Genomic DNA, 13,132 nt, shown 5'->3' with positions numbered 1-13,132 from the left:
AGGCATTACAGAGGGTAGTGTGTGCGGCCAAGTACATCACTGGGGCCAAGCTTCCTGCCATCCAGGACCTCTATACCAGTCAGAGGAAGGCCCTAAAATTGTCACAGACTCCAGCCACCCTAGTCATAGACTGTTCTCTACCACATGGCAAGCGGTAACGGAGCGCCAAGTCTAGATCCAAAAGGCTTCTAAACAGCTTCTATATACAAGAATAAGACTCTTAAATATCAAAAAGAAGTAACAAAGACAAATATAAACAAATTGTAGTATATAAATACGAATAAAAAAGAGAATCGAATTATAACACTTTTACACCATTGCTAACAAAAAACACACAATTAAAACTAAACTGCACAACTCCTATATCACACAAATACACAAAGAGAATAACACATTTATAATGAAGAGAACCTGATTATTACACTTTTGCACTTCAAACAAGAAACACACAAACTAAATTACACAAGTGCCATCTAAACCCTGACCTTTCTTGCCTTCCCGTCACTGTGTGGAGGCTGAGAACAAGGTGTACAGCTTGTGTAAGATGCCAAAGTAACCTGTGGCATCGACAGAACTTTTAGCAGCATCAGCCACAACCAGGTTCAATGTGTGAGCCCCACATGGCACAAATAGAGCTCTTGGATTCATTTCCAGGAGTCTGGCTTGGACACCTTTGTTTTGTCCTCTCATGTTGGCCCCATTATTATAAGACTGTCCTCTGCAGTCCTCAAAAGGAATTTTTAGATCCTCTAATCTTTTGAGAATCAGGGTTGCCAAATGTTGGCCCGTGGACTCCTATGCCCCCCAAAACCCCATAAAATGTTCCTTTATGTGGGGCTCCTCCTTCAGTGACACAATTATAATCACAACTGACAACTGTTCAGTGTGGCTGACATCTGAGGTGCAATCCAGAATGATAGAGAGTCATTTTGCCAGCTTGATGTCGTGCACCATTATTGAAATGACCTTGCTGCTCAACAAATCAATGAGTTCATTCTACATTTGGTGGCCCAGGTAGCTGATGGTGTGACTCGAGGTCCCTTTTTGGACACGGTTAAGATGCGCTTTCATGACTGGATCAAATTGTGCCATCAGTTCAACCTCTTTGAGGAAATTTCCATTTGATGGAGAGTACAGTGTTTCTGTGTGTCCCCTTAATTCCAGATTTCTAATTGCCAGAGATTGCACAATAGCAGTCAGACGTGTCAACACCTCTCTCCATCTTATCCTCTCAGCTTCCATAAGTGCCATCTTGTGCTTATCAATGGTTTCCTCTTTTTAGATCCTCATTGCCTGTTCTTTCCATGTTGTCATGCAGTTTTGGTGTTCTGGACTGCTGTCGTGTGAAGTCAGCAAATAACTTGCATGTTTCCAGTCCTGAGTTTGCTAAATAAATGTTCTTCTTAGAAAATAGTTTTCAGCAGAAACAGAAGAAGCTGTTGTTTCTTTCAGAATACACCAACCAACTTCTAGGGAGATTTTCACCACTCCAGTAGGGCTTCCTGAAATCCTGGTGGTGGCAACTTCTTCCATCAGTCTCATTCCTTGGGAAAACAAAGTTAGGTGGTACCTCACGTTGTCCTCTGCAAGCTAGTTGTGTCTGAATTCTGTCAGCGGGGTCTATAGACAGTGGTTCATCTTCAGCAGCAGGATTGGTGGGGATGCTGCTACAGGCATTTCTAATGGAGAGCACATGGGCATTCACAGCATTTATATTGGTGGAACATCCCACATACATTTGAAGTCAGAAGTTTACATACACAGGTTGGAGTCTTTAAACTTGTTTTTCAACCACTCCACAAAATTCTTGTTAACATACAATAGTTTTGGCAAGTCAGTTAGGACATCTACTTTGTGCATGACACAAGTCATTTTTCCAACAATTGTTTACAGACAGATTATTTCACTTATAATTCACTGTATCCCAATTCCAGTGGGTCAGAAGTTTACATACACAAAGTTGACTGTGCCTTTAAACAGCTTGGAAAATTCCAGAAAATTATGTCATGGCTTTAGAAGCTTCTGATGGGCTAATTGACATCATTTGAGTCAATTGGAGGTGTACCTGTGGATGTATTTCAAAGCATACCTTCAAACTCAGTCTCATGGGAAAGTTTGATGGGAAAATAAAAAATAAATCAGCCAAGACCACAGAAAAAAATGGTAGACCTCCACAAATCTGGTTCATCCTTGGGAGCAATTTCCAAACACCTGAAGGTACCACGTCCATCTGTACAAACAATAGTACGCAAGTATAAACAACATGGGAACACGCAGCCGTAATACCGCTCAGGAAGGAGACGCGTTCTGTCTCCTAGAGATGAGCGTACTTTAGTGTGAAAAGTGTAAATCAATCCCAGAACAACAGCAAAGGACCTTGTGAAGATGCTGGAGGAAACAGGTACAAAAGTATCTATATCCACAGTAAAACGAGTCCTATATCGACATAACCTGAAAGGACGCTCAGCAAGGAAGAAGCCACTGCTCCTTGAGGGAAGCCATGGCATCTTGAGGGAGGAAATGTATGTGGATATATTGAAGTAACATCTCAAGACATCAGTCAGGAAGTTAAAGCTTGGTAGCAAATGGGTCTTCCAAATGGACAATGACCCCAAGCATCCTTCCAAAGTTGTGGCATAATGGCTTAAGGACAACAAAGTCAAGGTATTGGAGTGGCAATCACAAATCCCTGACCTCAATCCTATAGAAAATTTGTGGGCAGAACTGAAAAAGCGCATGTGCGAGCAAGGAGGCCTACAAACCTGACTCAGTTACACCAGCTCTGTCAGGAGGAATGAGACAAAATTCACCCAATTTATTGTGGGAAGCTTGTGGAAGGCTCCCCAAAACGTTTGACCCAAGTTAAACAATTTAAAGGCAATGCTTCCAAATACTAATTGAGTGTATGTATGTGACCCACTGGGAATGTGATGAAAGAAATAAAATCTGAAATAAATAATTATCTCTACTATTATTCTGACATTTCACATTCTTAAAATAAAGTGGTGATCCTAACTGACCTAAGACCGTGAATTTTTACTAGGATTAAATGTCAGGAATTGTGAAAAACTGAGTTGAAATGTATTTGGCTAAGGTGTATGTAAACTTCCGACTTCAACTGTACATACCCAGTAATAATAAAATCATCATTGCTACCTACAATATGGAAACTTAAAACTTTGCAAAAGGAAAATGAGTTATTTTGTTTATGTTATGCAAGGATGCACACATGAACACGTGCGTGTACCCATACACACACACACACCCGTGTGTGTGCGCACAAACACGCCTGAAGAAGCAAATGGTTCTTCATCCTCATCCTCAGGCTCAGACAACATTTGTGAAGACACCTGTGTGGCTGAGGAGGTGGATGGCTTCTCCACCTGAGGCTCCGAGATCATTTCACACAGCCTGTGTGACTGAGGAGGTACATGGCTCCTCATGCTGGCCATTGCCAGAGGGTGCGCGAAAATATTTCAGAAGTTCCCCTGAATTTGTATTGAAATACAGTACACGAGTCTGACACCCTAAATACATTTGTTGCACAATTAAATATACATGTCATTATGCACAATTTATCAAACTTTCAGAATAGTAACCAAACGGAACATACAACCTTTTTGGCTAATTCAAGGCAAAAGACACACCAAAAGACTCAATATATCACAAAAGATACAAACTATCAGCATAATATAGACGTATTTTAAGTTAGCCTACAGCATTGGAAATTCATCTTACTGAGCTCAGGACCTAGTCAATAAAATCAAAGAAAACTTTATGATGTCACATCAATGAAAGTTAACCAAATCAATAATGTGCTATGTAGGTTATAATCTTTTTGCTGCAGGCTACACACATCATCATGATGAAACTGTGTGAAATTATACCAAATGTTATGTAAGCTAGTTAAACAGAAAACGGAATAGCATAGCAAGCAACATAGCAACATAGGCTATTTAAAAAATATATATATATTTCACCTTTATTTAACTACGTAGGCCAGTTGAGAACAAGTTCTCATTTACAACTGCGACCTGGTGTCACGTTCTGACCATAGTAACCTTTGTTTTGTCTTTGTTTTAGTATGGTCAGGGCGTGAGTTGGGATGGGCAGTCTGTGTTCTTTTTTCTATGATTTGGGATTTCTGTGCTTGGCCTGGTATGGTTCTCAATCAGAGGCAGCTGTCAATCGTTGTCCCTGATTGAGAACCATACTTCGGTAGCCTGTTTTCACCCTTGAATTGTGGGTGATTGTTTTCTGTTGAGTGTTTGTATCTGTACCAGACAGAACTGTTTCATTCGTTCACTTTGTTGTTTTTGTTCAGTGTTCATTTACTTTATTAAAAAGATGGACACTTACCACGCTGCGCATTGGTCCTCACCTTCTTTCACCACCAATGGCCGTTACACCTGGAAAAGATAAAGCAAAGCAGTGCGACAAAAACAACAACACAGAGTTACACATGACATAGACAAACTTATAGTCAATAGCACAATAGAAATAAATATACACAGTGTGTGCAAATGAGGTAAGATTAGGGAGGTAAGGCAATAAATAGGCCATAGTAGCGAAGTAATTACAATTTAGCAAATTAACATTGGAGTGAAAAATGTGCAGATGATGATGTGCAAGTAGAAATACTGGTGTGCAAAAGAGCAAAATAAAAAGTAAATAAAAACAATATGGGGATGAGGTATGTAATTGGATGGGCTATTTTTCCAGATGGGCTGTGTACAGCTGCATCTGTCGGTAAGCTGCGGTGGGTGTTGTTATGGTGACCAGTGAGCTGAGATAAGGCGGAGCTTTACCTAGCATAGACTTATAGGTGACCTGGAGCCAGTGGGTCTGCATTTACATTACATTTAAGTCATTTAGCAGACGCTCTTATCCAGAGCGACTTACAAATTGGTGAATTCACCTTCTGACATCCAGTGGAACAGCCACTTTACAATAGTGCATCTAAATCATTAAGGGGGGGTGAGAAGGATTACTTATCCTATCCTAGGTATTCCTTGAAGAGGTGGGGTTTCAGGTGTCTCCGGAAGGTGGTGATTGACTCCGCTGTCCTGGCGTCGTGAGGGAGTTTGTTCCACCATTGGGGGCCAGAGCAGCGAACAGTTTTGACTGGGCTGAGCGGGAACTGTACTTCCTCAGTGGTAGGGAGGCGAGCAGGCCAGAGGTGGATGAACGCAGTGCCCTTGTTTGGGTGTAGGGCCTGATCAGAGCCTGGAGGTACTGCGGTGCCGTTCCCCTCACAGCTCCGTAGGCAAGCACCATGGTCTTGTAGCGGATGCGAGCTTCAACTGGAAGCCAGTGGAGAGAGCGGAGGAGCGGGGTGACGTGAGAGAACTTGGGAAGGTTGAACACCAGACGGGCTGCGGCGTTCTGGATGAGTTGTAGGGGTTTAATGGCACAGGCAGGGAGCCCAGCCAACAGCGAGTTGCAGTAATCCAGACGGGAGATGACAAGTGCCTGGATTAGGACCTGCGCCGCTTCCTGTGTGAGGCAGGGTCGTACTCTGCGGATGTTGTAGAGCATGAACCTACAGGAACGGGCCACCGCCATGATGTTGGTTGAGAACGACAGGGTGTTGTCCAGGATCACGCCAAGGTTCTTAGCGCTCTGGGAGGAGGACACAATGGAGTTGTCAACCGTGATGGCGAGATCATGGAACGGGCAGTCCTTCCCCGGGAGGAAGAGCAGCTCCGTCTTGCCAAGGTTCAGCTTGAGGTGGTGATCCGTCATCCACACTGATATGTCTGCCAGACATGCAGAGATGCGATTCGCCACCTGGTCATCAGAAGGGGGAAAGGAGAAGATTAATTGTGTGTCGTCTGCATAGCAATGATAGGAGAGACCATGTGAGGTTATGACAGAGCCAAGTGACTTGGTGTATAGCGAGAATAGGAGAGGGCCTAGAACAGAGCCCTGGGGGACACCAGTGGTGAGAGCACGTGGCGAGGAGACAGATTCTCGCCACGCCACCTGGTAGGAGCGACCTGTCAGGTAGGACGCAATCCAAGCGTGGGCCGCGCCGGAGATGCCCAACTCGGAGAGGGTGGAGAGGAGGATCTGATGGTTCACAGTATCGAAGGCAGCCGATAGGTCTAGAAGGATGAGAGCAGAGGAGAGAGAGTTAGCTTTAGCAGTGCGGAGCGCCTCCGTGATACAGAGAAGAGCAGTCTCAGTTGAATGACTAGTCTTGAAACCTGACTGATTTGGATCAAGAAGGTCATTCTGAGAGAGATAGCGGGAGAGCTGGCCAAGGACGGCACGTTCAAGAGTTTTGGAGAGAAAAGAAAGAAGGGATACTGGTCTGTAGTTGTTGACATCGGAGGGATCGAGTGTAGGTTTTTTCAGAAGGGGTGCAACTCTCGCTCTCTTGAAGACGGAAGGGACGTAGCCAGCGGTCAGGGATGAGTTGATGAGCGAGGTGAGGTAAGGGAGAAGGTCTCCGGAAATGGTCTGGAGAAGAGAGGAGGGGATAGGGTCAAGCGGGCAGGTTGTTGGGCGGCCGGCCGTCACAAGAAGCGAGATGAGGGGAGAAAGAGGTCAGAGCACAGGGTAGGGCAGTGTGAGCAGAACCAGCGGTGTCGTTTGACTTAGCAAACGAGGATCGGATGTCGTCGACCTTCTTTTCAAAATGGTTGACGAAGTCATCTGCAGAGAGGGAGGAGGGGGGAGGGGGGAGGATTCAGGAGGGAGGAGAAGGTGGCAAAGAGCTTCCTAGGGTTAGAGGCAGATGCTTGGAATTTAGAGTGGTAGAAAGTGGCTTTAGCAGCAGAGACAGAGGAGGAAAATGTAGAGAGGAGGGAGTGAAAGGATGCCAGGTCCGCAGGGAGGCGAGTTTTCCTCCATTTCCGCTCGGCTGCCCGGAGCTCTGTTCTGTGAGCTCGCAGTGAGTCATCGAGCCACGGAGCGGGAGGGGAGGACCGAGCCGGCCTGGAGGATAGGGGACATAGAGAGTCAAAGGATGCAGAAAGGGAAGAGAGGAGGGTTGAGGAGGCAGAATCAGGAGATAGGTTGGAGAAGGTATGAGCAGAGGGAAGAGATGATAGGATGGAAGAGGAGAGAGTAGCGCGGGGGGGAGAGAGAGCGAAGGTTGGGACGGCGCGATACCATCCGAGTAGGGGCAGTGTGGGAAGTGTTGGATGAGAGCGAGAGGGAAAAGGATACAAGGTAGTGGTCGGAGACTTGGAGGGGAGTTGCAATGAGGTTAGTGGAAGAACAGCATCTAGTAAAGATGAGGTTGAGCGTATTGCCTGCCTTGTGAGTAGGGGGGAAGGTGAGAGGGTGAGGTCAAAAGAGGAGAGGAGTGGAAAGAAGGAGGCAGAGAGGAATGAGTCAAAGGTAGACGTGGGGAGGTTAAAGTCGCCCAGGACTGTGAGAGGTGAGCCGTCCTCAGGAAAGGAGCTTATCAAGGCATCAAGCTCATTGATGAACTCTCCGAGGGAACCTGGAGGGCGATAAATGATAAGGATGTTAAGCTTGAAAGGGCTGGTAACTGTGACAGCATGGAATTCAAAGGAGGCGATAGACAGATGGGTAAGGGGAGAGAGAGAGAATGACCACTTGGGAGAGATGAGGATCCCGGTGCCACCACCCCGCTGACCAGAAGCTCTCGGGGTGTGCGAGAACACGTGGGCGGACGAAGAGAGAGCAGTAGGAGTAGCAGTGTTATCTGTGGTGATCCATGTTTCCGTCAGTGCCAAGAAGTCGAGGGACTGGAGGGAGGCATAGGCTGAGATGAACTCTGCCTTGTTGGTCGCAGATCGGCAGTTCCAGAGGCTACCGGAGACCTGGAACTCCACGTGGGTCGTGCGCGCTGGGACCACCAGATTAGGGTGGCCGCGGCCACGCGGTGTGGAGCGTTTGTATGGTCTGTGCAGAGAGGAGAGAACAGGCGACGAATATGTAGCGAGGGCCAGCTGACAAGAGCATACAGGTCGCAGTGGTTGGCGGTATATCGGGCTTTGGTGACAAAACGGATGGCACTGTAATAGAATGCATCTAGTTTGCTGAGTAGAGTGTTGGAGGCTATTTTGTAAATTACATCGCCGAAGTCGAGGATCGGTAAGATAGTCAGTTTTACGAGGGTATTTTTGGCAGCGTGAGTGAAGGAGGCTTTGTTGCGAAATAGGAAGCCGATTCTAGGTTTAATTTTGGATTGGAGATGCTTAATATGAGTCTGGAAGGGGAGTTTACAGTCTAGCCAGTCTAACCAGACAGCTAGGTATTTATAGTTGTCCACATGTTCTAGTTCGGAACCGTCCAGAGTAGTGATGCTCGTCGGGTGAGCGGGTGCGGGCAGCAATCGGTTGAAGAGCATGCATTTAGATTTAATAGCGTTTAAGAGCAGTTGGAGGCCACGGAAGGAGTGTTGTATGGCATTGAAGATCGTTTGGAGGTTTGTTAACACAGGGTCCAAAGAAGGGCCAGATGTATACAGAATGGAATCGTCTGCGTAGAGATGGATCAAGGAATCACCCGCAGCAAGAGCAACATTATTGATATATAACAGATAAAAGAGTCTGCCCGAGAACTGAACCCTGTGGTACCCCCATATAGACTGCCAGAGGTCCGGATAACCGGCCCTCCGATTTGACACTGAACTCTTTCTGAGTAGTAGTTGATGAACCAGGCGAGGCAGTCATTTGAGAAACCAAGGTTGTTGAGTCTGCCAATAAGAATACGGTGATTGACAGACAGCTCGGAAACCGGATTGCACAGCGGAGAAAATGGTCAGTGATCTGTTTATTAACTTGGCTTTCGAAGGCTTTAAAAAGGCAAGGCTGGATGGATATAGGTCTGTAACAGTTTGGGTCTAGAGTGTCACCCCCTTTGAAGAGGGGATGACCGAGGCAGCTTTCCAATCTTTAGGAATCTCGGACGATACGAAAGAGAGGTTGAACAGACTAGGGGTAATAGGGGTTGCAAAAACGGCGGCGGATAATTTTAGAAAGAGGGTGTCCAGATTGTCTCGCCCAGCTGATTTGTATGGGTCCAGGTTTTGCAGCTCTTTCAGAACATCTGCTATCTGGATTTGGTGAAGGAGAAGCTGGGGAGGCTTGGGGAAGTAGCTGCGGGGGGTGCGGAGCCGTTGGCCAGTGTTGGGGTAGCCAGGAGGAAACTATATATTCTCAGTATTATGAATGCATTGTGGTTTATTTGGTAGCATTTCGTAGTGTGACTGATTTTACTAATTGCATTAGTACTGTACAAAGTTAAGAGGTGCCCTATTTGATAGCTTCCCCGCTCCCACTATCTCGGGCTTCCAGTGGGGAGACCTGAGGTCAACCCACCCCCACCCCCATCTTTTACTTGAGTGGGAGACCTTCCCAGGCAGTAGCCTGCCTAGCTCACAAACTAGAATCAGGGTGCCCACTCCGAAAAGGTTCATTGACCCACAGTCCCACACGGTGACATGATATCATTGACGTGACGTGCAAATGAGCAATATAAAAACCAATCTCGCAAATGTCACCATTCCAAATGTTTTGGTGCAGGCGCCCGGTGCCGAGCTCTGCTCGATCTACCAGTAATTAACCATTAAATAACATTATTAGTATTTGCATTTATTTCGTAGTTATTACTAGAAAACGGTGCAAGTCAAGTAACTGAAAATACAATGGGTACAAAGCAGCAACAGTATGACGGTTTTTTGATCATGTTGACGATGTTGCGCACATTGCGCTGGTAAAAAAAGGCTGCGGGGCGATGCGATCACGTGACTTAACCCGGAACTGAGCATCATTTCGTGTTTGTTTTTTTGCATCATTTAGTATCGAGCTAGTTTGGGGGTGACTGACTGAAGCGTACAGAGCCAGCTACAGCATGTCTAGATTTTGTATATTACTAATACTTGTTTCTGTGATTTTTGATTCGACCTTTTCTATTACGTTCTATTTACCGGTGAATCTTAGAAAATGTTTGCGGGAAGAGATCCACAAAGACGTGCTGGTTACAGGCGAATACGAAGTTAGCGACCAACCAAATGCGAAAACCAATCTCAAGGTAACACGTATAACGCTAGCTAGCTTGCTAACGTTAGCTAGACTGTATCAAATCAGTGTTAGCGTAACTTTTTGACATGGACGCCTCGAATATGTAACTTACACCACCTAGCTAGTATCAAACAATGCCAATAGTTAAATCTTCATTGGGCAGGTCTGCTAACCGGTACGGCTAACCAGTATAGAACAGCCACTGGCTAATGTAGTTAGTTAGTTAGCTAGCTAGCCAAATAAAATGCTGTCAGCTTGGTTTAACTGAATATTGCAAAGGACTTCAATAACCATCAATATCTAGATGCAAGTATTAAACATGATGTAGCGAGGGTTTAAAAATGTAAACGCGTTAGCTAGTTGACTTTGATTCATGCATGTCTATCTTGGTCAAACATGTGCAATGTACCTACCACGTTTAATTATTTTTCCATTTCAGATCACAGATTCATCAGGTCACACCTTGTACTCCAAGGAGGATGCTTCAAAGGGAAAATTTGCCTTTACAACAGAGGACTATGATATGTTTGAGGTTTGCTTCGAAAGCAAATCCCCCTAGGTGAGTGTGTTTTTAACCAGATGTGTCACAATGTGGTCTAATGTATCAATGGACCTGGGTTGTTTCAGTTAAAAGCTTGGAGTATATATGATTAAACACAATTTGAAGACTGGGCCGGATTTGGCAGTGGGAAATAGTCATTTCCCAGCCTGGTCTCATAGACTAGACATAAATATAATAATAATAATATATCCCATTTAGCAGACGCTTTTGTCCAAAGCGACTTACAAGTCAGCTGGGGCCACTACTTTTTTTACATATGGGTGGCCCTAGCGGGAATCGAACCCACGACGCTTGGCGTTGCAAGCGCCATGCTCTACCGACTGAGCCACACAGGACATAACACTGAAATTAGTATGATATGCTGCGTTCGTTACATAAGACAGAAGGCAATTTAAAACAAGAACAAAAGGAGGAAGGGGTGGTGGATGAGAGGGCGTATAACAGGGACAACTTTTTAGCTACTTTGCAACTACCTAGCTAACCCTTTAACCTAACCTTAACCCAACTCATTTTAGCCAGCTAGCTATCGTTAGCCAGCTAGGAAACGTTTGCCTTAATTACCTAGCTAACGTTAGCAACAACAAATTGGAATTCGTAACATACATTTAGCGGCATATTGTACGATTTGTAAATTGTACCATGTCATATACAAAAATAACTGTGGTGAATTTACATACATAATATGAAATGCTCAGAGCAGGTTGCATTTCCTGGAATGTTTGGCCCATGTACAATAATTATTTTCATTCTGTGGTCTAGGTACTGGAAGGGTCCCAGACCAGCTAGTCAATTTAGACATGAAGCATGGTGTGGAGGCAAAGAATTACGAAGAGGTAAGTGCCAACTGCCCATCCGCCTTTCTCCAGGTCCATCTGGATCAGATTTGTTGTGGCTTGCCATGAGTCAGCATGAGGTCTCAACATTAGAAAATACAAACAAGGTGAAAAAGATGGCTAAGCTTTCTCCATTTCTTGTTTGTATTGGAAATTAAGAAATACTAACTTTCTGTTAACTGTCAACTTCTGAAAGCATTGTAGCTGCTGTGCATTATGAAGACTTAAACATGCTACATAAAATCCTTGCATATTCACACAGATCTTTATCCAGTCCACAATGCATATGTCATACACTAATTATATGTCCTACCCTATTAATGTGATTACGTTTATCCAGTGGTGAAATAAGCAATAAGGCACGAGGAGGTGTGGTATATGGCCAATATACCACAGCTAAGGGCTATTCTGGATACAACCCCAGAGGTGCCTTATTGCTATTGTTATTGGTTACCAATGTAATTAGAGCAGTAAAAATAGATGTTTTGTATAGGGTCTGATATACCACAGCTGTCAGCCAATCAGCTGGTTAAATAAAGGTGGGGGAAAAAAATCTGCATTCAATGCTCAAACCAACCAGCGCATAATCATGGGTTTATTATGTATGGTGCTCTTTTTCAGATTGCAAAAGTTGAGAAGCTGAAGCCCCTAGAAGTTGAACTAAGACGCCTCGAGGACTTATCGGAGTCCATTGTGAATGATTTTGCCTACATGAAGAAGCGTGAAGAAGAAATGAGGGACACAAATGGTAAGTGATGTATGAAAGAAAAGTAGAACTTATGGTCCAAGTTTTCACTCTACCAGAAAATGGTCAGTGTTTCATATGATTCACAATCTTTCTTTGGCTGGTCTGGTGAAAGGAGTAAAACCTTGGTTTATATGAACTCACACCTGTTATTCAGTTAAATATATTTTCCCTCACATTGCAGAATCCACCAACACGCGTGTCCTGTACTTCAGTATCTTCTCTATGTGCTGTCTAATTGGGCTGGCAACATGGCAGGTCTTCTATCTGCGGCGTTTCTTCAAGGCGAAGAAGCTGATTGAGTAAACCCATCAATGAAACGAGGACCATCATGTTGAGGACTTTTGGGAAATGGTGTTTGCTGTACAATTTTTGAAACAACAGGTTTTTTGGGGATGGGGGAGGGGGGCTCCCTTTACAATTTAAATGTAAAATGATTTGTCTTTTTTCAGCTTCAGTTTTTTTTTTTACCAGCCCCTCATCTCTGGCACTATTTGTTTTTATTAGAAATACAACCAAATGTACTTTGATACATATTGGTCTGATATTTTCTCATTCAATATTCTTGTTACTATTTTTGTTGTTGTAGTAAATGACTAATACTGTATGAAAATAAACATTACATGTTTAATGAGTGCACAAAAACTCCCCTTCAAACATTCAGATATTGTTAGGTGAAAATAACATTTCCCCAATATGTCAGGTACATGGTTGTTTTTTATTAAAAAAAACGTTTTCACTTTGATCTCATTTTGGGTGTCTATTTTGTATTTTTCTGTAGCTATAAAGGCATTAAAAAAAGTGAAAAGATCAGCAATGACAATACATTTCTCATTTAATTAGGGAAATCTCTTGGCAGAAATCATATTTAAATTGATATTTTATTTTTTGACAATGTAGACATCTATTTCCATATATTTCCCAGGCTTTGTACATTCTTTTCAGTTTTCTTAAGTTTGGTTTGGGTTGTTCTTGTGAAAAAATAATT

General features: G+C 44.1%; 1 protein-coding gene across 1 annotated transcript; it reads left to right on the top strand.

The window, feature by feature from the left end:
• The first annotated feature begins 9,757 nt into the window (after window positions 1-9,757).
• On the top strand, window positions 9,758-12,889 carry LOC135508211 (transmembrane emp24 domain-containing protein 10-like). The gene is made up of 5 exons (XM_064928250.1): window positions 9,758-10,014; window positions 10,444-10,560; window positions 11,322-11,399; window positions 12,021-12,147; window positions 12,329-12,889. Exons 1-5 carry the CDS (start codon window positions 9,835-9,837, stop codon window positions 12,448-12,450), a joined length of 624 nt encoding a protein of 207 aa, XP_064784322.1. The 5' UTR covers window positions 9,758-9,834; the 3' UTR covers window positions 12,451-12,889.
• Window positions 12,890-13,132: the final 243 nt, after the last annotated feature.

This window comes from Oncorhynchus masou, chromosome 21, assembly GCF_036934945.1.
Source record: "Oncorhynchus masou masou isolate Uvic2021 chromosome 21, UVic_Omas_1.1, whole genome shotgun sequence".
Lineage (NCBI taxonomy): Eukaryota > Metazoa > Chordata > Actinopteri > Salmoniformes > Salmonidae > Oncorhynchus > Oncorhynchus masou.
Note: the sequence above shows the minus strand (reverse complement) of the source record. Positions and strands in the feature narration are given on the sequence as shown.